This window comes from Lutjanus erythropterus, chromosome 5 (genome assembly GCF_056507025.1).
Source record: "Lutjanus erythropterus isolate fLutEry1 chromosome 5, fLutEry1.hap2, whole genome shotgun sequence".
In the NCBI taxonomy this organism is placed as follows: Eukaryota; Metazoa; Chordata; class Actinopteri; order Lutjaniformes; family Lutjanidae; genus Lutjanus; species Lutjanus erythropterus.
In genome coordinates, this window is record NC_139321.1 from 30,288,887 (window position 1) to 30,314,487 (window position 25,601).

General features: G+C 37.3%; 1 protein-coding gene across 2 annotated transcripts in view; it reads left to right on the forward strand.

The window, feature by feature from the left end:
- Nucleotides 1-227: 227 nt before the first annotated feature.
- The window catches only part of LOC146327129 (ecto-NOX disulfide-thiol exchanger 2-like), a 274,197-nt gene continuing 248,823 nt past the window's right edge, over nucleotides 228-25,601 (forward strand). For both annotated transcript variants that reach the window (XM_084719578.1, XM_084719579.1), the window contains exon 1: nucleotides 228-416. In XM_084719578.1, the coding sequence (XP_084575704.1) occupies nucleotides 395-416 (22 nt within the window). In that variant the 5' untranslated portion in view covers nucleotides 228-394. The remainder of the gene's footprint in view (nucleotides 417-25,601) is intronic.

Sequence of the window (25,601 nt, forward strand, 5' to 3'; positions counted from 1 at the left end):
TTCAGATCAGGTGTACACAGTGGCACTTTCTGAAGACATAATGCTTACTGTACTTAATAACAGACCTCACTCCTTCATTTAACTCTGAACAATCGAATTAAGTGTGTTGCAACCCGACAAAACGGCGTACCTAAGCGTCAACATGGGGTTTATTTTGAAAGTGACAACCGGAACTTTTTGTATTCATGTCGTTAGCTTGTCAGTAGCGTAGCGCGTGCTGTGAGCCAGGTGATAACAGCTCACCGCTAACTGGCAGACAGTTTTGCACCGGAGCACAGCCTTTGTTACCGCAGCTGAACGGCCAAGAAACTCCCGGACCTGAAGGATTTATACCGGCCTGAGAGACTTCATTTTCGGTGGGACTGTTTCATCTCAAAACCTGCGACAGAGGACCATGTTTCTCCTGCAGTACACCGGTAGGCTGCTCTAACTAACCTCTCAGCATCACACGTTACACTCATAGGTGATAACCATAAATAATATTCATAGAAAATCATTGTAAGTCTGTTCAAGTGTGTCAGTATCCGGTAAATACTGACTTTATAGAGACTTCATCACATTTTGTGATATTGTTTCCTCTACTGATGCCATTGTGTTCCTGGGGGACCAAACAGTTTATTTTGGTTACAAGGTATTTCAGCTAACATCCATTTAACGTTGTAACGTCAAGCTGTCCAGACATTTTACCAGAAGGTGAGGTTCTGCCTCACACGAACTGCAACATAGATTTTGTCTTCTCAATGAGAATAAAAAGTCTCACAGAACCATATGAAGGGAAAATCACCAGTAAATGATCCTGAAAAAAAAAAGCTTTTTTTTTTAGTACAAGCATTTTGTGAGAAAAAGGGAAAGGAACCTCATACAGATTGCAACAGAAAATCTAACAAATGTTTATCGCTCATAAAAGTTTGATTCATAACATATAAGAAGTTCCAAGAGGTCCAAGTGGTGGTTCAGAGGTGTCAGGCTTCAACACTGATGTTTTTGTTTGATTGTTTGTTTGTTTGTTTTTAGTGATTTATGACTCATTTGCCTCATCAGGTATGTGTGTCATAAATCTACTTAACCTAAGGCAATTTTTACTTGCTCCTTCACAAATTATTTTATTTATTATTGGTGGTTAAATAAAAACAAATTGAATTATCTAATTGTCTGATCTAATTATCAAACTTGATGTAGGACTGCAACATCTGAAAATAGTGAAAAATGTCCATCCCATTTTTTCACAGCCCTTGGTGGTCTCATTTTATTAGTGTAAAATCCCAAAACATTTATCTTAATATGATATAATACAAAGGAAATAGGGAAAATGCCATATTTAAGAGGCTGAAAACAGCTTTTTCTGCCATTTTTGCATGAAAAAATTCTTTGACTATTAGTCAATTATCAAAATAGTTTAATAGTTTAACTAATAGTTTTTACCACTTGCCTGGTCAGTCAAGTGAATTGCTAGATTTACTTGCTCGACATGGCATTTCACCATTTGGGTGTTTATTTAAATTATACCCTGGTAACACCTTTTTGTTTCATAAAATAATATTGTAAATCAGTTTCACTATATTAGTATACTAACATAAATTGGTACTAATTCATTATAACACTGACATTAATTAACAATTTTAAAAAAAGTTATTTAAATATCACCTAAAATATTAGTTTTACATTACTTTCAAAATGTTTGTGACTGCCAAATTGACAGTAATCAACATTAATATTGATTCACATTGTAAAAATACAGAAACTCCTAGTTCATTTTGATCCACTTGGACATTTAAGGGTTACGAATTTCTAAGAATTTCCTTTTGTGCATTCACTGTACTGCATCCAGCTCCATGTGTCATGTAAAACACTGTTTCTGGTTCATTGTGGACAGCACTTAGCTCGAAATCAGACAAGAAGACATGCACTAAAAGTTTTTCTTAACATAGGTGGAATCTGGAAATTGTGGCAGGACCATTCAGTATTTTTCAGTGCTTTCCCCACTTGGATTTCTTAAGACTTTGAATATATTATAAATGACATATTTATGAGACTAGAACAGCTGAAAGACCTTCTGTTGTATGTTTCATGGGGTCACATTCTATAATGGATTTAACTAAAATAATTTACTGTTACTATGTATTTCTTGTCACATTCACTGTTGTGAAGATGGACAACATTAGCTGCTGAACTGCTGTAGCTCAATGTTCTTTTATTATCATAATTTTGATTTATACCTGCTAGCAAAAATGACTATACTGTTTCTATAAATATTTACCATGTGTTTATTTTAATACATTGTGACTGTATTAGGGTCTAATTCAGGCTATTGTTAAATTTTCAATGGTGAAGACCATTTTTAAACTTGCTCCCTGGTATGTGCAAAGTTTATACCCCTTTAAAACTTTATTACAGGATTAGTTTTCTTCTGTAATAAAATTCATCTTGCTCATTTGACTTTATAATGTCGTTTATCCCTTTTCTCATCCTGTGAGCGCTGGTGGAACTTAGGGGGAAGTGTGAAGTAAGTGTTGAAAAATCATTTGATTTGGCTTGGATAGGGATAAACAAAGTTAACTTTATCAGAGTCTCTCCAGCCTTAAATCTGATAGGCGTGCATTGCTGGGGGATCCCAAACCTTTGCTTTTTGTGGGGGCCACTCTCTCCAACCACCCACATTAAAGAAGCCAGTACCAAAGTGGTTATCTGTGAGTACGTAAAAAGCAGTAAGAAAACAGACATCTATATACTCGCAGTCATTAAAACTTCTTGGAATAAATGATAAAATCAAAATATTCTTGTTAGTCCCCAGAGCTCACTTTGGAAACTACTGGGCTCAGCCTTTATGTGCCTGCTGGATTAAACTAATTGAGGGTTTTAAGTGCTGCTGACTTTGTATTTTCTGCACATTTATTTCCTAATTTCCTTGTGATCCTTAAAATGTTGTAAAATCAAACTGTTTACCACAGTCATTGAGCAATTGGTGGATCACACAATCCATGAGCCTCCTGCTAACACACTTACAGTTTTATTCAAACACTTTGTTGACTGCCATAGCTGCTTAAAGTGCTGTGATTTATTTAGAACAGACTCCAGGTCTCTCAAAGCCAGTCTAATGATGGATAAGTACTCATAATTTGACAATTAGTTCCCTCAGTAACTAGCCAGCGAAGTGTTGAGAATATGCAAGCAAACCTTTTTGTGAGGATCAAGCTCTGTACACACAGCTGTGCAGTTAAGTTGGTTGCACTTTTGAACTTTTGTTAGCTCTTATGTTTGTAGACTTGATATTGTGTTTAGCAGACAAATGATGCATTGAGAAAATACATAAGGAGCCAATGAATAACACTGAAGCACAGTGTCAAATTTAAGATACAACTGCAGCTAGAGATTATTTTTCACTATTAATTAATCCGCTGGTTATGTTCTTGGTTGAAGTGCCACACTACTTAATTCAGGCCAGTTTTCTTGACACAGGGAGTGGTATTCAACCTGTGAAAACAGTTGTATAGTGTCTTCTGTGGCTCTGGGTGAATTTTGTAAAATCAAATAACCTGGATGAAGTCATCAGGGATGTCTCACCTTAGGCATGGAGACAATATGGAGTTTTATCAGAAAGCCTGTGTTCTGAAATAGAGGTGTGGCGTTTGAGAGATGTGGTCTTTTAGCAGACAGGACTAAAAAAATATGCTACTGATTCCATTACAGGAAATGTATGATCCAGTATCATACTAAGAAGTAAGATCTCAACTTTTTAGAGGTACAGTATTGCCTTGGTGAGTCCCTGTTAAATTGTTTAGTCTATCAAGTGTCAGAAAATAGTGAAGCATGTCCATGGTGACATCTTTAAAGTGGTATGTGTTGTCAAACTGTCATATTCAATTTACTCTAATGTCAATCAAAGAAAAGATGTTTAAGACCAAGAAATTGGAGCCAGTGATTTATTTGGCCATATTTGTCTGAAAAATGTTTAAACAATTAATTGCTTGTCAGAATTGTTGCCTGTTGATTTCCTGTTTATTGAACACAGGAAGCAGTTTTGGGTCTTCTCTTGTTTGTGCCTATCCATAGCTGCTGTGTCAGTAACAGTTGTACCATGGCTAGCTGTGTTAGCCTCAGCCTTTGAGTTGGAGGGTATGTCAGTTTCTTGCTTGTGAGGTTACAAGACAATCCACCCTGGCTCACAAGTGTGTGTACGCTTGGGATTAGAGCTGCAGTGATTAGTCAGTTAATCGATTAGTTGTCAGCTAACTATTTTGATCATTTTTTAAACGTTTTGTGCAATATTTTAAGATTCTCTGAAGAAAGAAGTTCTTAAATGTGAATATTTTCTGGTTTCTTTACTCCTCTTGGACAGTGAAATGAATGCCTTGGGGTTGTGGACAAAACAACATATTTGAGGACTTCATCTTAGGCTTTGGGAAATACTAGGCCATATAAAATTATTTTACAATTTTGACAATATTTGACATTTTATTAGAGCTGTAACAATTACTTGATTAATTGCTTAATTGATCCAAAGAAAATAAGCTTTAATCACTATTTTGATACTCTATTTATTGTTTTAATAATTTTTCAATCAAAAATGTCAAACATTTTCTTGTTTCAGCTTCTTAAATGTAACGTTTTGTTGTTTTTCTTTGTTTATTTATGATAATAAATGAGTCTTTGGATTTTGGATTATTTTGGATTGTTACGTAGAAGAAGCAATGTGAAGATGTCACTTTGGGCTCTGAAATTGTGATAAGCATTTTTCACTTTTTAAAAACATTTTATAGACTAAACAATTCATTGATTACAGTTTAACAATTCTCGCTTATTGTAATAATAATCTGCAGATTAATCACATTTTATAGACCAAAATACTAAAGCTGCACGATATGATAAAAAATTATATTGTGATATTTTGACACACATGGGGACTGCAGTATGATTCACAACTATTGAGAATTATCTTTTTACATAAGAACTTTAATTTTCACTGGAAAAAAAAAACTTTTAAAAACTCAACGATGTGACGTTTGTTTGGATCTGTACCCTCTGGAGAAGACTTGTAGGCCAGGGCATCTCTATAGCACTACAGTTCTTCATTATAATGCTGTTCTGTCACATGTTCTTCATTAATCAAGAAATCGCAGCTTTTGGATATTGCACCTGTCCATGTTGCAATTCTGATGTGATTTTGTTAGTTGTGCAGCCCTTCAAACAACTAATGGATTCATCAAGAAAAACATCAGCATATTTATTGTCAGTGAAAATAATAGTCGTGGAAGAAAAAATTGATTCTTGTAAATATCATGATATTTTTTTTTTATGCTTCCTGAACTGATTGTTTGATTACTGAATTGATTTTAATACTTATAAATAACTAACACTTGGTCTATTAGCTTGATGCTAACAAATAATGTGAATTCACATTGACGTGCTGACAGAAATTAGCATCATGATAACATTATCTTAACAAATGAATACATTTTACATTTTACTTCACATATAAAATAAAACAAATAAATTAAATGTTAAATAAATTAAATTAAATGCTTTCCATACAAGTAGGCTGGTCAAACCATATCAAATTATCAAACAATCATTTGTGGGTCCCGTGCAGTAACTCTGAGGACCCCAAGGGGTCATGGCCCTGCTGTTGAAGACCTAGGGATTCATTGACTAATCATTTTAACTCCATTCAGAATTTGAAATAAATGTTGATAGCATTAAAGCTGTGCACTTAACTTCAGCCCAGTCATCAGTTCACTTGAAAACTCAGATGAAGTGATTTCTAAAACTGATGTTTTATGTTAATGCTTCCCGACTCCTCCAGCGATGGAACAAAGTCTTACCCACTCTCAAGAATGTGATGGGCGACATCCTTGCATCCATCACTATAAGTGGAGGCTGAGTGGCCTCAGGAGCAACCATGGTTGAGTTAAGGTCTATCATTCCCTGTGACAGCCATTTACCTCCACACTGCACCGATCCTCTCTCTGATCAATGAGCAGGACATTGTTGGATTGCCTTCAGGAGGGAGGGGCTGTCAGAGAGGGTTGACAGAAATACAGAAAGATAGAGAGAGGTAGAGATTGAAAGAGCCAGAGAGAAACTACTGGATATCTGCTCTGTTTTGAGTTTGCATTGGCCCCAGGATAATGGTGCTAGTATAGCTAAATTAAAGCACAACTGAATGAAGAGAGAAATATTGTAAAGTGTGAAGAGATTTGTCAGCTTTGGAAAAAAATCTCCCTTTTAAATGAGGAAACGTAAGCTCAGTTTTGCTAACAATTCAGCGGTAAGTGTGTGTCTTGTAACAATGGCTATGGGGAAAAGAGGCAGCATAATGAAATGTGAAAATATGAGTCAGAGATAAAGGAAGCTCCCATTCTGTGAGTACCGCTGGCAATATCAGTGTTTGGGAATGGAGGATTCAGGAGGGTACGCTGCTGAAAGTCTGTGATACTCAGCAACAGTAACCTGGTTATGGATCATTCAGCAGCACCTTGAAGCCACAGAAAGACATTGGATCTTCTGGCTGTTCAGCTCTTGAAGTGGGTTTCTTTAGCCATGAGTCACTCTTCATGTTTTACTGTGGTCCAGTCTTTGAGGAGCCTTGTACTGTGATCAAGAGCCAAAGAGTGAAGTTAAATAAATGATGTTGACAATTTGTTAAACTGAACAACTTGGTCCTGTTGTCTCCACTGAGTTTCTCTAAGATAATTTTGTAGTGTTAATAAGAATTATGCCTATGCTGTATGCAAGCAGACAGTGCTTAGTCAATAATTAGAACATGTCTTTGATCAAGATGTTTACATGATTTACCTATGGACTATTCCATGACTACTTTTTTTAATGCTACATGCACATTGTTGAATTAATGGCTGGTGGCAACCAGTTAATGTTAAGTTCTGATACCTGAGTTTTCTGTCAGGGTGTAGGCTATTGCAACAAAACTGTGCTTTGAGCCATTTTTAGCATAGTTTTAATGTAGTGTAGAGTTGAGGACAAAAAATTATTAGCCCTTTTTTAACAGAGCAAGGAATTTTCAACATAGCATTTCTAAGCATGCTAGTTTTCTTTAGAAAGCATAAATTATTTCTATTTGCACACAATAACATAATTATTTCAGAAAAAAACAAAAATTACCAGGGTCAGTATTATTAGCCCTCTTAAGAACTGACCTTTTTATTGAGCCAAACCACTGTTGTGCAGTGTTCTTTAACTCTGTAATGCTCAAAGCTTGTAAAATCATTTCTATTCCTATTTATTATCTATTATGATGCTATGTTTTATTATGTTTACTATTTTATTGATGTTTCTATTGCACTGCAGTCACTGATCGAGAAACGAAATTTCGTTCTCGTGTGTATGTAAATGCACAGTGAAAATGACAATTAAAAATCCTTGATCCTTAAAACTGAGGGTTATCTTCCATTTTACACACAGTATAAAAACTTCAGTAAGGATTTGAGCTGTCACTTGAGAAAACATCATGCCAAAAACAAAAGTCAGTTTAGACTTGAGAAAAAGAAATGCTGATGCTCACAAAGCAGGAGGAGGATATACAAAGTTATCACAGTGTTTTCAAGTGTCAAGGAATGGAGTGAGAAGTATCATCAAGAAGTTCAAAGAGAGCCACACAGTACAGAACAAGCCTGGCAGAGGTAGGAAGTGAAAGATTTCAAAGACTCTGGAAAGAAAATTAGGGAGAGATGTGTCTAAAGACCCCAGAACAACTGCTGAGACATTAGTGAATGACTTAGCCAAGTCAGAAATTGTAGTCTCATAGAAGACACATAGACAGATCACTAGAGCCCTGCACAGGAATGGACTGTGAGGTTGCATACCAAAAAAAAAAACTCCACTTCTGCAGAAGAGACACCTTCAAGCTGTACTGAAATATGCTGAAAACAGAAAGATTATTCATTCATTCATTCAACCTTTATTTATTTCTCTGGAATACATTAAGGGGTGGCCCTCATTTTCAATGATGCCGAGATTACTTTAGGCAGAAAAGCAGAAATACAATATAGACAAAACAAGAAAAGACAGAGAGATAATAAAATGAATAGCCAATAAGAAATCTACAATTGATTAATTCAATTTCTAGTTAAAACATATACATGTAAGAACATTAAGACTTCTAAGCACGTTTTTAAAATCTCCCAAAGTTATCAGGGACTAAATATAAAGTGCATTGCAAGTTATTCCATGAGTCAGGAGCACAGAATCTAAAAGCAGTCTTTCCTAGTTCAGAATTGACACAAGGAACATGAAGTGTTATCCAGTCCTGAGAGTGAGTCTGACAAGCTCCCGCCCTTAAGTGTAATAGTGATGTAAGGTAAGTTGGTAATTTATTAAGGAGCGCTTTGTAGATAAATATAAACCAATGTTGGCATCATCTCACAGAGAGAGATGGCCAGCAAACTTCATTGTACAGAATACAGTGATGGGTACTGTATTGCCAGTGATGAACCTAAGAGCAGACTGGTAAACTGCAGCATGTCTATAAATTACATCACCATAATCAAGAACAGGGAGTAAAACAGATTCAACAATTCTTTCCCCACTATACACTAGGAAGCAAGATTTGTTTCTGTAGAGAAAGCCAAGTTTCATCATCAATTGTTTAGCCAGGTTATTAACCTGAACTTTGTAAGTGAGTTTGTCATCAATCCAGATGCCCAGATATTTGTAGTGTGGGACTCTTTTGATCGCTGTGCCTGATAAAGTGCTGATGTGACATATACTGTAATTGATTTTCCTAGATTTTGTGAATAGCATATATTTTGTTTTTTCTGCATTTAACTTGAGTTTGAGGCCAATCAGTGCCTCCTTAAGAATATTAAATGAAAATCGCAGCTTGTCAGTGACCAGTTGTATTGAATCACATCCAATACTTGACAGTCTATGTAAAAGCAGGGAATGATTGACTGTGTCAAAAGCCTTGGAAAGGTTGACAAACAGAGCAGCATATGCCTGGAAGCGTGTCCTTTGTTCAGATGAGACGAAACTAGAGCTCTTGGCCATAGAGACGTTGCTTATGTTTGGAAAAGGAGGGAGAGACGTATAACCTAAAGAACACCGTCTTCACAGTCAAACACAGTGGTGGGAGTATTATGCTGTGGGGATGCTTCAGTGCGTCTGGAACTGGGAATCTGGTCAAGGTGGAAGAAATCATGAAGACAGAAGGGTATGTAAAGGTTTTCAAAGAAAACCTCAAGCAGTCAGCAGCAAAACTGGGTCTGGGTCATTGCTTTGTTCAAACACGGCAACGACCCAAAACATGCGTCGCTCCTGGTGAAGAACTTCCTCCAGAAGACCAACGTGAACATTATTGACTGGCCTGCACAAAGCCCTGACTTGAATCCCACTGAAAATCTGTGGGGTGAACTGAAGACTAAGGTCCATGCCAGAAGACCATTAAATCTGGAGAAGCTTGAGAGATTTGCCAAAGAAGAATGGGCTGGGAATCTTCAGGAGACGTGTCTGAGACTTTTTGAAAACTACAGCAATGATTGCAGGCTGTTATCCAGCAAAAGGATACACAATTGAATATTAGCATCATTTTGGTTTTTATGAAATAATTTTGTTTCTGTGTGCAAAGTAAAATAATGTAAGCATCCAAAATAAAACTCCTTACTTCCTTGCTCTGTTTAACAGCACTAAGTAAATACTTTGAAAAAAATGAAATTTTCATATGGGGGCTAATAATTTTGTCCTCGTCTGTAGATGTTATGGTATTTGTGTCTGTTTACTTTCATGAAGTGGATTTTACGATGAGTTAACAAAGCAATGAAGCTCATCTCAGTTCAGCAGAGAATCCTGAATTCCGAAGGTGTATGGTTTATTATAGAAAAGAAGCAGGCACATTTTTTTCTTGTGTCATGCAACAGTTATGCTCTCATTTTAATCCAAGCTCTATGCGTTTCACATCCCAGCTACGTATGACTGGCGTAAATGCAACCTTAAGTGTTTATTGAATGTCTGATTTATTGTTTTTGATAGTATGCTTGTAAACACAATGTTGGTGCTTAGTAAAAAGGCACTGAAAACCTATTTCATCCACATTTCGTAACCTAGTCAGAACAGACTGTGCCAGAGAACTCTGCTCCAGTTTAGTCCCTTCATTGTTCTCAGCAGCTGGGAGGAATGACACAGGAGCTTTTTTCTGCAGTGTTTATTTGTGGGCAAACTGTGCATTTACTGCCACTAGACAACTTCACTGCTGAAATTGAGATCCCTTTGCTCTCTCCCCTCTGCTTTCTCTCTATTGCACAGTGCCCACACTCATTGTGCACACTGCAGTGCTTATGCCACAATCATATGCATTGTGATGGAGCCTATGCACACAAATGCTTCATTGTGACATGAATGGTGATACTGACCTTTTCTCTTCTTGAACATTGAAAATCATGTTTCAACATAAAAAAAGCAAAATTTACACTAAGCACTATTTTTATTTTTTACATTTTCAGAAATATCAACATAAAAGCAACATGCAACAAACATTAAGACATTAAGATCATCAATATTTACAACCCTGGTTAATATCAAATTTGCTGCAGAAAAGACTGGTCAGGACACTCATCAGACCTCTCGGATTTTCAGTATAATACAATCAAATCACCTGAAATGTGTTCTGGTGTATAGTTAACATAAAATTGTTGTTTCCCTGTTCATTGCTATTACTTATGGATAGAAAGTAATTAACTTCAACTTTCTTTTACTGTGTCTGCAGGAAGTAACTCTCACCTCAACTCCTAGCGGGGTTTCCCCTTAAGGCAATGGGTAATTATTTAAAGCAGAATCTCAGGAATATCGCTGAACTTAAAAGACTTATGAAGACAGCAGAGCCATCATCAAATTTGGTTCTCGAGGATAAATTTTCATAATGCATTTTATACATGTGAAGGCAGCATTGATAAATGCAGTTTGAACTCCTTTGCATCTAATTTATGACAGTCATCTCTTTTGAGCAGGCAACCTGACGAGGAGCTTAAGTGAATCCCTAAACAGCTCTTCTCTTCTTTTGTAAGTCATAGTTTCTGAAAGGCAATGATAGAAATCTTATTCCTGTGACATATGCCCTGAGAGCTCATTAGAGTTCTCATTTAAATTTGCCTACCTGCAAAAACAGATGAAAGAAACATGTTATTTTGGTTGAGGCAATAAAGCATTTTCATGGCTTGTTTGGCACTAAATGAGTTTGTAATTTTCACTCTGCCCCCTCTTATGTTTGAGTACCTCACACTGTTGTTACACCCACAAAAGCAGTTGTTTGGAAAATTATTTTTTCCCTTTTTTTAAACTAGTAGCGAGGCGTAAAAAATGTTGTTATTACAGTTAGAGACTTTTACATCAGAATTTGGTGGATAATGGTGCTTTTTCTCAATGACTACCACCGCAGTGGACAACTATGCTATTGAGCACTGTTGTTGTGCATTCACACTGCTGGCAACTTTGTTGATTGCGTGCTTACTCCTGGTTTAGTGTGGGCGGTGTACGAGTACTGTACATCATGTAGTTTTCCCAGGTTTTGTTTTACCCTCTGTGATACATTGCAATATGTTGCCTTAGATAGTTGTGCTAATTAGATTGGGTTTATCACAAATTAATTTACTTAAATGCTCAATTATTGATGGTGATGAGTTGGAAACCATTCCCTTAGATATGTTTTAACACCTGCATACTTGTAGTCTTTCAAATAAAAATAACAGGGTAGCAGTTGACTTTGAAGGGCTGTAATCAGCTTTATAAAAAAATCGACACAGAAGGGAAGCAAGGAAACACAGACATCTGCTGATTGCAGATACAGTAAGTGCAAAAAGGCTTGCTGCAGACGAGATTTCTGGGCCAGCATGCTGAGTTTGGCCCAGTGTCTGAGCTCTATCTAGCCACATTAAGGCTTAGTAACTACTACCATTCAGGGCTTGATATTAAGCGTTTTGGGCAAGTAGCACAGATGTTTTGCTTGCCTGACAGTCAGTTACTTGTCTTGAATGGAAAACATAGGCCTGTTGAAAAATCAGATCAACAAGGAGTTGGACAATTATTGTATTACATGTACATTATAATTACATACTTTTATCTCAGTAAAAATTAGCATGCAGACTAGAGATGCACTGATCGACCGGCAAGAGACCGGAACTGGCCAGTTTTCAGCGTGACTGGCCCTGACCAGTGACCGGCCGGTCAGTGTCACATATCCGATTCTGTGCCGGTCATTGTCACACACATGTTCTGCACGATGATCACGTCATGCGCGCAGCAGACAAACTGACCGTGATATCAACACAGCGCTGATAACAGCTACACTCTCAGACACATGCTTGCTTGAAGTTGGTGTTAGCAACAGATTCCAAGAACAGGATAAAGAGAAGACAGTCTACAACGAGACAGAGCAGCTGATAATTTCGCAAAACAGTCGTAAACTTGGTAGCTCTTCAGGCTAATGTTAGCCAGCAGCAGACTGCTGTTCACAGACTGACAGTTAAAATCTCACCTCCTGTTCTGGCTGAAGAATAAACAACCCGTGTTGATGTGTCTCCTCAAACATCCAGACTTATTTAATTTCTGCATCTGTTTTTCTCAAGGTAAAGTTTTACTGCAGCAAACTGTTGCACAGTGTCCGTCTCCGGTTTGTTTACATCTGCTTCCACAGGAGATCACGTGAAATCGCGTTCTGCGAAATCCCGCAAGATTCTATGATCTCGCGAGATCACATTCTGCTGATTCATAATCTTATTGTAAAACTTTAATAAGCCCTGGTTGTAACCTGGAGAACTTTGGAGAAAATTTAAATAGTATTTAATGGTTATTTAATAGTCAGCATCTTATTATGAACATTTAATTTAATTTTTACAATAAAAGTTGCAAAAATGTTTGAATGCTGCCAATTACAGTTCTTAGAAAGACTGAAAATCGGAATTGGCTAAGAAAATTGAAATCAGTGCATCTCTAATGCAGACCTTTACTAGTGGAGTAATTTCAAAGTCAGGTATTATTACTTTTGCTTAAGGGCCTGAATACTTTCATCACTGGTTAGAACCACCACAATTATATGATTCGCCCAGTTGGAAGTTTAAACAAAGACCTTTCTGTAGACTGTTGAAGCTTGATATATACACCATCGTCATACTGAAGCTTACTGTCTGTTCCTCTCCATGTGCTATCTTTGTAATCGTTGTCTGGAGTTGTAAACCCCTGTTTATCATGTAAAAAAGAGTTTGGTGAAATGTGTGAAACAAGTGGTCCGCCATGTTGAATGTTTTGAATATGTTGTCGTCAACAACACAAAAAGAACAAAAAGAGAAGTATTAAAATAAAAGCACTCATTTTGTAGAAATTTGGACTGTGATTGGTATATTAAATAAATGTAATGAAGTACTTTATAATACTCGTACTGATAAATCAATTCAATGCATAAACAGCATTTTATTATTGTAGCTGCTCAAGCTGGAGCTATAGTTTGAACTGCTTTGTGTGGGTAATAAAATCCTTGCAATTTTTTTAAAGATATTTAAACATATTACTTAAAAGGATTTCAACAAAGTTTTGTGTTGGAGTTAGTGTTATTCTAGCAAAAATCATGGTCTTTGTATTGCAGATTTTGACAGCATACAAAAAACAAACGGTAGACCGTTATTCTAAATTAGAACACAAAAATTTTCATTTTACTGCAAATGAATATTGCTTCTAAATATCAGTTATCAGTCTCCCTGATTACTAATCATCAGTATTGATATTGGCCTTGAAAAAAAAACATATCAGTAGATCCATACCCACAGCCTACCACCACCCCACCCTTTAAGGAAGGTGGGATTGTGGGTAATTTTTGTATTGCTGTCTGTGTAACATTACTACAGCATCTACTTGTACTCTTCACAGCAGAGTTGGTCCAGACTCTGAGCAGCTAGTGGGCAGACGAGTCAGGCTGAAGACAATTAAAATAGCCTTTAACTGGAGGTCTCCAAAATGCGTTTCCAAGCTGTGGACGTAGAAGCCGTGAGGATCAAAAGATTGATTGTGTTTTCTGTTGAGATTTTTTTCTGCCGTGCAAAAAATAGCAAAGACTTGTAGCTGCCAACTAGCTGGCTTTGAGCTCATTGAAGCACTGAGAGTTGTGGAATTGTAACGTTCATAGGATTTTATAAAATTCTGAAGCAGCCAAGGTAATGGATGTATTGTTAAATAACAGACAAAAATGGCTAGAAACAAGATGGTCACTCATTATTCCACTGCACAGAGTGTTTGGGATCAGAGCTGACACACAGTCAGAAGCACATTTTCACCTGCTTGATCGGACAACTGCATGAGGTAGTCCACTTGCCCAGTCCCAGACTATTCAGACTTGCCCCAGGCGAGCGGGCACGTACTACTGTTGAGCCCATTACAAAGACTCAATATTTAGCTAGTTAGAGTGAATAAATGGAGCGTTTCCACTTTGTATGTAACTGTTTGATCCAGTGGAAGCCTTTTTTTTGTCGTCTGAAGTACTTTTAAGATTATGATGAAAAAGAATAACTCTTTTATACTTTACCAATTATCAACCTTTCCCAGTGGAAATTAGATGCAAATGTGGAGACACTAAAGTAAATAGAGGTAATATATTAGGCTGCAGCAATTGCTGTTGTGAAGTGTGATTTGACAGTCCTTTCGAGCATCAATAAATGGTAGAATAGTTTTTATTTGGACAAACTGGGAATTCTGTAGCTGCCCAGAAATTTGACACATCCTCTTTTATAGACTGGTAAGTTATTCATTAAAGAAGTGAATAAGTAAGTGTAAATAATGAAAGCAATAATGAAAAGTGAAATATTCAGATGAATAGCTCAGAGGGGTGAAACAATATCACATCAGTTGTTGCTATCCCAATTCATTACAACTTATATAATGAGAGAAAATGCTGCATGGATTGGACTTTAGGAATAAATCCATTCTCCCTATGGATCCTAGAATTATACTTCCCTGTGCTTCCAGAGTGCATTAAGTGACCAGTGATTTTGATTAATTCATGTGGTGCTGGACCAGATTGCATTACAACACAACAAGTGTGTGTAATATTTCGTCAACATCTTTACATACTGTATACTGCAGAGCAGAGATATCAGAAAAATCTTAACATATCATGCAGTTTATGACAGTAAAACCAAAAATAACAGTCTCAGAAAGTGCTATAACATGGCCTCAGTTGATAGTATGTCACTACCCCACAATCTCTCTCTCTCTGTCTCTTTCTCTCTATCTGTCTATCTATCCATCCATCCATCCATCCATATGTGTATATATATATATGTACATATATATATGTATTATATATATATAATTAGGGGTGGGACTTTAACGCCTTAATTCTGATTAATTCATTACAAAAAAAACCCATCTAATGGCAGTTTGCACTCCAGACAGCACAGAACGTTTGTCAGTGCACGAGTTCCTGGTCCGCCGATCACACTGACCCCACCAGGTGCGCCTGCGCCACGGCACTCAAAGGGATACACTGCCATTCTAGTCAATGCTGTAATTGATACCAGAAGCACCGTGGCGCGTCTCAGCAGCGTCCCAAAAGCAGCTTGGCGCTCTGCTCCGCAGAGTATATGCAGCAAGTCTATTTTTGACGGATTGGCGCGTCATTTGCCACAGAGCAGGTCGGGTAGGAAGTCAGGCATGGAAAACGGGAGAATCCGGTTGATTTTCAAAATAAAAGACCCTGTGCAGACTCACGATCATAAAGACAGACAGAAAATAAACAATTTAACTACATAGCCTCCTTATCCATGGTAGAAGCACAAAGAGCAAGGAAAGAGGACTTAATCAACAAAATCAGAGCAAGTAAACATAATCAGATGGGCAAAATGCTGCGCTGCTGAAACGCTTCTGAAATGCTTCTGAGTTTAAATAAAGTTCAATCAAATCTTGAATGTAGCCACCATTATGATTTATAGTGCCATACATATATATGTGTATATATATATACATATATATATATATATATATGTATATATATATATATATGTATATATGTATATGTATATGTATATGTATATGTATATATATATGTATATATATATATATATATATGTATATATATATATATATATATATGTATATATATATATATATGTATATGTATATATATATATATATATATATGTATATATATATATGTATATATGTATATATATATATATGTATATATATATATATGTATATATATATATATATATGTATATATATACGTATATATATATATATATATATGTGTATATATATATATATATATATATATATATATATATATATATATGTATATATGTGTATATATGTATATATGTGTATATATGTATATATGTATGTATATATATATATATATATATATATATGTATATATATATATATATATATATATATATATATATATATATATATATATATATATATATATATATGTATGTATTTGTTTTATTTTATTTGATAAAACAGAGAGTAATGCTATATAAAAACCACAATTATAAGACAGAGCATATTCAACTGCTTCAGCAGTAACAATAACAAGATTACACAACATTAAGACACTACAACGACAATAATACAGCTTCACAGTATTAAAACCCTGCAATAATAAAAACACAGCATTAAGACGCCATAGCAACAACAATAGAACCACAACATTAGGACAGAACAACAAGATTTCACAACATTAAGATCAAGTGTTTGATTTTATGTGTGATGGGTACATGATTGGAATTTTAGCCATGATTTCATCTTGCACTGTTTTATCTCTTTTAATCCAATAATTTTTAGCTCTGACAGAGAAGACTGGTCTTCCAAACTCACTAGATCTGTGCTATACTATACAGTCACCTTTGTCCTCCTAGTTGTCCTTTGATTGTCTGAGTGCAGTGATATAAACTCTTTTAATGGAGGTGCAGTCAGATCACTGATCATGTTGTTCACTAGACTAACATTAGAAAAACATACAAAGCTGCCACAGGTCAGCCTTTGAATGATGTTACACTGGTGATAGCTTGATGGGGTTTTTTTGTCCAGTGCCCTGAGTGTGTTTGTAAAGTGTTTGCAGTCAGGAAAGTGTTGGCTTTCCAGCTTGTGACCAACTTGTGTGACGTGTGAAAAAATCATTGAGTGCATGTATAATTTTGCTGCTTCTAATGGAAATCTGAAGTTCCTTAAATTAAATTCCTTAAATTTAATTTTACAGTTTTACACACCTGCTTCACGTGTTTCTTACAGGTCGGCTGTGAGTCAGTAGTAATTCCCAGATATTTAAAATGTGACACAGTCTGGATCCCTTCTCCCTTTACCTTGATATCTGGCTTACTTACATTTTTTCTTATAGAAAAATACATACAAGCAGTTTTACTTGTACTGACTGTTAGGCAAGACTCCAAGAGCTAGTCGAAAATTTCATCTATTGCTGCTGTTAACTCAGCTGCGACTTCACGTCTGTCTTTTCCATGTGCGAAGATGATCATGTCATCTGGATACATTTGGGTTTCAAGCTCAGGACATATGAGTGGCAGATCGGTAATATATAAACTAAATAAAAGAAGTCCCAAGCTTGAGCCTTGCGGTACACCAACAGAGCAATCAATGAACAGTGTGTCCTGTTCCCAACTCTGCATTGTTTCTCATAGTGAGGTAGGACTTCTTCTCTCAGATTTGAGAGAAGAACATTATAATTTACTGTATCAAGTGCTTTTCTCAAATCCAAAAATACAGCCCCCACGGCACTCCCAGCTGTTCCTGTGCAGAAAAATAGACTACATTGGTGCAGCTGTACAGGTGATAAGGGCAGCTGATTGAGTAATTAAAAAAACAACTTCTAAATAATCATAAGCCTTTTTCTTCGGTTGACATGAAAAATAATCACTATGTCAGCTTCTGTGTCAGCTCACTGCTTCTTCTTTTTGAATCAGGCAAAACAAAACACACACCTTCTTATCAAACAGAAATATGACAAACATGAACAAGAAATTAGTCTGAATAATTAAGTAAAATGAAATGGCAATTCTGTCTGCGACCTGCTTTACCAAATGTGCAACCTGCGAGGTGTGATTTGTAATATGAGATCATTTTCTTCTGTATCATTTTGGCACCTTTAACTCATCAAAACACACACAGTTACAACACATGCATTAATGCGCAAATGCCTTGTAGGACTGACTATCTGTACCTAATGAGTAACAAAAAGTAAAACATGACGTTGCCACCATCTGTGTACAAGCTGTGCTTGCAAACCTCTCAACAGGCTACAAGTCTTGCTTAATTTTTCAGTGACTGAATGTTGTGGTAGCCTTATTTTTTTACCTGATGTCTGCCTTTGAGTATATTTATGTCTGTCAGATTGTTCTTGTTGGCTGGCCTCGTCTTCCAGTTGAGACATTCTGCATGTAAGTGGGATTTTTACCAGTACCAGAGTCTGTTCATTTGAAGAGCAGTGTGAAAGACTGTGTGGTAGAACACTGTGAGTGTCAGCAGAATCAGTGGCAACTTGGCAGCCTGGAGGTGTTTTTGGATCAGCACTGGCACTCTCGGGGGCTCCACCACCTAATTGATGGAGCTGTTTGTTCCTAATCACTTCAGAGATAAAGTACCATGCAACGGACATTGAAAGTGGATCTAAGGACTCTGCAACAGCAGGTGCAGAAGCTACACCAGAGTTTGGGCAATAACTTCAGATTGTCTCATTGCTTCACAACCCATGCCGTTTCTCCCCATGCCTTGCTTTTATTAGGTAATGGCTGTAGTTTTAGCCTGCCACCAATGTTCAGGTGTCTGTGTTTGCCAGAGACTCCATTTGGGACGGTCTGATTGTTCAGCTTTGTGATCTTTTGGGGGTTCACAAAGCTGAACAATCAGTATTATGTGGTGACTTATCTAATTCAGCAGATAAGTCCATTTTAGTGAAGCTGGTAGCTGTTCAGTTTGTGTGGTAAATCAATATGTGGAGGGGCTGCCCATCCAGAAATGCTGTGTATGCAAACAATCCCTTTTGAGTTTGAAAGGGTCAGCCTAAAAACAGTGAGAGAAAATGGAATAGAAAAGGCTAATATATGATAAGAAAACACTGGAGTTTGGTTAAAAAGAAAAGACAGGAAATGATCACAAGGTAAAGGAAAGGTGAAAATAGAAAAACGAGAAGAATGGACAGCTGTAGATGAAAGAAACAGGATTAGGCTGTTCACCAGGGAGCGGCTCTGTGATTACACCTCAGCAGATTTTTTTTCTTTCTGTTCTCATATCATCTTGAGAAAGAAGCCATCGCTCTGCTGCATGAACATCAGGATTCACCTCAACCTGTCTGTATAAAACTCTGTGTGGTAGGAAGTACAGACTGAGCCAAAGATGGACTTACAGATTCTGTGTGAATTGTGATCTAAGACAGTTGCATCCCAACTAAATGTCAGGCTTTCCTAAAGTCTTTGCTCTAAAAATGTGAAATCCTAAACTAAAATGCAAGACAGCCCTGTCCTCCTAGATTCTCTGCCTTTCAAAATAATGGAGGTGCTGGAGAAATGTTGTGGTCGCACTGGAGCAGCAAGACTGTGGGCAGTATTACTGTGACAATCGCCTTCACTGCACTGGCCTCTTTCAAAAACAAAGTGATGTTGAGATTTTGCTGTGGTTCTGGCATTTTTCTCTTTCCAGCAATGCCAGGATAAACAATTGGAAATAGCACAACACAGGCTATGATGGATTACTGTAAGGATGAAGCACACTACATCAGAATGTGCCTGTGTCCACTGCTGCTGCTGCGGAGTGGATGGAGTCCACTGTATACCTGGGAATTTATGGGCACTAGTAACTGCCTTAAACTGTATTTGCAAATTAGTCAAATTTACTAACTAATTTATGCTTTTGTTTAATCTGAATGATACTGAATGTTTGAGGTTCATACCAACATTCATAGGGCTAATTCATACCAACATTGATTGGGCAAATTCACACAGATTAAAATGATTTAATAAACTCGAACCGTCAGATGTTTTTGCATGAAAAATAACAACGAAATAAACATGTGGCCTGTTTTGACCCAGCCTCTCAGAGAGTCTGAATTAAGAATTGTTAAGAACTGGATTTGGAATTGTTGAAATCCAAATGATACCCAACCCGAGCCTGCAGGCTGATGGTTTGTACCTTTATCTCCTAGACTGCGTATTTATTCGCTCAGCTGCACTTCATCGCAAAGACTGACCCCTGGTGGCATGTGTTGTGCACTACAATACTGCATCTTTGTATCAGTAAGAGGAGCATCTGTATTTAGGACAGTATTTAAAATTATACCATTGGGATTTCTTAATACCCTGGTATACCTTCATACCTTCATACGGCCCAAACCTTGTTACATTGGTAAGGGAGAAAATGTAATTATCTGTCAATCTGGCAGTAAATGTGTCAGTTAATAAACACTGCAGCTTCTCAGAGCCAAGAAAAGTCTTGTCAACATCTCTGGTGTGATTGTACCCCTCTCAGAAGCCTTTAATCCAACGTTCACCTGCAGTGTGTTTTTTGAAGACTTTTTAAAATGAATCCATTATGATAAATCCAATCACTGAATGTGTTCTGTGGTTATTTATCATTTTTTCAAAGTTGGAAGACAGTCGTTGTTGTTACCATGTTTTTAGTTGTCCACCAGCTATCCCATGATGCCTTGACCTTGCTATTGCTGTCATGTGGTTATTGTTACACCCCTATCCATTGACTTTGAGATGAGGAAACTGGAAGTGCTAATATGCTAACTTGTTTCTGCACTGATTTCAGTACTCCAATTTGAACCTATGGGGTTTTAACTTTTTTATAGCCAACTATTAGCAAAAATATTTCCAATACCCACACTTATATAAAAGAATATTTGCCAATAAGGTAACTACTAATCAGTTCACTCCGCTCTTGTTTTTATTTGATGGATGTACTAACAGTGTTGTTTATGTAACATGGCTTGTCCTGAAGACATTGATATGTTGTACATCTTCTCTGTAGAGACCATGTTGGAACATTGAGGTTGTGGTTCAATGGTTTGGCCCGAGAAAAAGCAGCTTCCACTGAGATTGCTTGTCTGAAAAGCAGCCATGTCTCCAACATAATAGACGTAGGAAGCCTTGAGGGGTGTTGATGGCAGCTTGAGGATGAACAGGGACATGAACACTTGAATGTCACAAAAATAGCCTGAACATTGAGAAACAAACTGTAATGGTGAAGGAGAGAATATAGACGTCTGAACCAAGCATGTTATCAATACTGTGGCTAAAGCTCTCTGGGTGCTGGTTGTTTCCTCTCCAGGTCCTCAGGGGCAGTCTGGCATTGAATGAAGAACATCCCTATACGCTTCACTGAATGAGAGTGGATTTTTCTTTTCCTCCTAGTGGTAAAATCACCATGGAAGGGTTGTTTGTGGAATCAGTGCTACTCTAGATTAGAAGCTAAAATTACTGAAAAGTGGAGGAACCTCACGGCAGCTTGGTAATTTTCCATTTATCTGAGAGGGCTTTTCTGGGAATCATATATTGGAATTTTTGCTCTGTTTGCTGTAAACATTCTCCCTCTGACAGACCCTTACTGTGCAAAGCCTTTCATAAACACAGAAGAAGCTCTATCTAATGTGTCATATAGAGTTGCAATGAAGGATTCACTGTGTAAGCTCAAAAGAAGCCTTGTACCTGAGTGTTTACCGCACTGAGCTTGGCCAGAGTCAGACTCCTGCTGTTTGGATAACTTGGATTTTTGTGCGTTCAGCACATCACACTGACCAAAATTTGTTCAAGTGCTTTTTTGTAAGTCTTTTTGTGGAATGGATTGTGGTCAGCATTTACAAGGAAGTGATACATCACTGGTGTAGCATTTCAAGAGGAAAGCAAAACAGCTTTCATTTGAGCTGTTAATGTTTTGCTGTCTATTTTTGACCAATAAAATGCACCTTAAAGTCAGCAGCATGCATCAGTTGTGCAGGTATGCAGTCGTGCACCACAAAATTTCTCTTTGCTGCATGACTATTTTCTCAATTTATGTTATTTCTTATATCCCCTAATTTGATTGCTTGCTTGATCAGTCATCACAAAATTTGGAGTCGCTTTTCAGTTATTTGCTTTTGTGGTAGTCTGTAATAGACTATTTGCTCAATTCTGTTTCTCTTATATCACCACTCTTTGGCTTTGTGTAATATAAAAGATAGTTACATAAAAATTCATCATTCCTAAGTGTGCTTTGGTACACATGTTGCAGTCCATTACCCTCAGGTCTGTAATACTCATACCTGTACAGGGTTTCCTGCAGAAAATTGGTTGGCGGAGGTGGTAAGTAGTGACAGCCACTGATGATACAACATCCTCTAAACTAACTTCTACTCAAGGCAGACTAGATTGGATAAAATGTGTCCAACTGTTGATTACAAAGCTAACTTCAGCCTGCTGTCTGACCTGCAGTACATTGCTGAGTGTTCTTCTCACACCATCAGCACCTGATTGTGACTGATTGGGCCGTTTGTCTCTACTTTTTGAAACTTGTGAAAGTTTTTCCCTGACATTGCGCCGTGCTGCTCTGATTAAGTACCGCAAAGTGAACATACAATGTAATCTATCAATCAATCACCTGCTGAATTGAATCAGACCTATCTTTGCATATCTCATCCTGGTTTAGATGTAATTCCAAGATGACAATTTAAATATGTGGCTGTGGGATGTGGCACCACTGCACATTTTCTTCTGAAGCTACATCAGTCTTATATTGTATTTTAGAAAAAAGTATTAATTTTGTTCTAACTTTGGTGGAAGTGCTCTTTATTTCAGGACAAGCAGTGCCTCCACTGTATAGAATACTGTGTGCGTATAATAATCTCAATAACAACAAGTTATGTTTGCATGAATGTTTATAGGCATAATATGCAACTTTTCAAAAAAACAATGAATGGATTCATATATAGAGTCAACATAATCCTTTTCAAGCATAACTTATGGCCTCCTAGAAGTGTGTGGTGATGGCTGTTTGCGGAGACCCTGCCCTCTGCCTGTATTTCCTTATTTTCTCATTATTTAGCTGTGCTCAGGATGCTTTACCAACCCAAAACATCTGTATTTGACATCAAAGGAATATGACTGAACAGCAGCTCAGAATAATCCTACTGATTCTACGATTAAGGTAATGTAATATAGGGTCTTAATGTACATAATATTATGCATCTAAAAAGAATAATACATACATTTTAATCTAAATTCTCAGTATTTGGATTTAAAATTAAGTTCTTTTTTCTGCCTGGGTTTTAATTGGGTGTTCTTGTGTTCAGACATTTCCAGTCATAAAAAATCCACATAATTACAATATGCAATAAAACTTGCAATAAAACTTCTCTTCTAATCTGCCTCTGAGTCTGAGCCAACTCAGTAACAGGGAGCTGAAGCTGCTATATCGTTTCAGACTCCTTTGACAAAAACATTAATTTTGCCTTGCAGGATGTGGGAGTTGAGGCAGCGGTAGACCACCAAATCTTGCGTGGTAAAATGACTGTTTTTGTCAAAGGAGTCTGGTGGCTTCGGAGATAGCATACATGGCGGCTTCCCTGTTGGAAAAGGCTGTCTGATGACAAAGTAAAGCAGTGAAAGTGTTCTAAAGCATTCACTTTAGACAGATATTGATTTTTTTAGGTGGCTAAAGTCTGTTTTGTTGCTGCCCTCATATACAGCTATTCACACTCAGCAGTAGCTACATTGCTCAGCAACCTTGTTAGGACTCCTGATGGAGATGTCAGTCAAAACACAATCTGCCTAGAATCAGGGTTTTATTTTGGAGGGTCTTTATTGAGTTTGTTTGTCTCCTAATCACTGTTCATTTGTAATTTAGTTTCTGTACATATTTTGCAGTCTATTTGTCTTAAGTCTTTAATGCAGAAATATAAGGGATGGAGAAACCGTTGCCTTTGTCTGGTAATATGCTGGCAATTATTTTCTGGTAACTCATTGTGGAATATCTCTAAGTTGTCAGATTTACAAAAAATTGTATGGTCAAACATGGACTTGTCTCCAAGTGTAACTGTATTTTTTCTGTGATGCTGCTGTACAACAACATGTTAAAAGTGTCACCAAAGAAAATCATAACATAAAGATGAAAGCAACAAAAATCCAGCAAAAGACATTCAGCTCCTATGGTTCCTGTCAGGGCTCATTTATTCACCTCTTATGCTTATGTGAGTCCTTGCAGCCTTCTCGCCATGTGAATTCTCATCTACATTCACATCTCTCCTCTGCCTGTGGCTCTGCATCCAAACACCTTCCCGGTGGGGTTTGCTGTCTGCGTTTCACTGCATCCCTCATTGATTTGGCCTCGTCTGTGAGCTGAGGAGGCCTCCACCTGGGTCAGCCCAATCTGAATCCCTCTTTAGGCTGCAGGCTGCAGGTCTCAAACAGTTCAGATGCCCCCTCTGATTATTTTCTGAGCCTGAGGAAATAAAAACAGTGTGATAATATAAAATTACTATTTTACTGTATGTGGAGAAACTGTCAATATCTTCCTCAGTGCACTTGGCCTTTTGGTAAGACCTTCACAAGCTCAGCAGGAAGTAAGATGGAGCAAACAGTGGCATCAAAGCCCTTAAGTCAAGTTACCTATTTGGTGCTGTTACTAATAAATGTTTTTTTTAAAAACACAGCACACTGTTCCTTTATATTTGACCAGGATTTAATTAGATGAATTATAACTAACTGAAAAACATCTAAAAACAATCAATCAAACATTTTCATAGGCAGGAGGAAAGCTAATGAACAATGACACACACAAACACAACAGGACTCTATCCTTTCCCTCCTTTTTTCCTACCTCCCCTCCCTCCTACACTCGATATTTTTCTTCTTTTATTTCACCGCACCGAGCATTTTACATCAAACTGGCCTGACCATTGCCTCCTGCAGGTGGCACATGCCCATGGGATCTGAGTCATCATCACTGCATTCCTGCATATAATTTCATCAGTCCTTTGATGGACATGCTTTCTGTCTTACAGTGTGACAATGTGTGCTAAGTGAGTGGAATGCAAGAATACAGTTTGCTCCTTAATTTTCACTGTGTCTATCAAAGTTTCTCCAGGCAGACCTTGGAGTCCTTGCTCCCTAAGGAGCATCACAGCTGCAGTGGACAGCTCCCACTGTGCTGCTGCTCCAGTGGAGATAATCTCCCTGTCAGCAGCCTGTCTCCCTCCCAGATGTCAACTGATGCCAACTGTTGTGTACCTTCAGTTTACACTTCCCCGTTGCTGTCAGCAAACACTCGTCTCACCATTTTCTGTGCTACTGATTTTAGCATACTATTACATGATAAACTCACTGCATACATTTCTGCATCTCAATGTTTGGGCCTTGAATGGACATAAGTGTGAATTTGCTCAGTGACCTCTGAATGTAAGTGCTGTGTGCTGCAAGTTATTGTGAATAAAATAACATTTTCATAAAAAAAAAAGAAGGTATAATTAAAGAGAACAGTCCATTGATGAGAGGATGGCAGCCTCCACACTTAAGTGGTTGGGTACTGAAACCCAGTGCCAATATGGCACAGGTTTCTATATGACTGGTACCTACTGGACCAAATCACTGTAATTTGCAGTCTGACCGAAATCAGACAGCAGATTA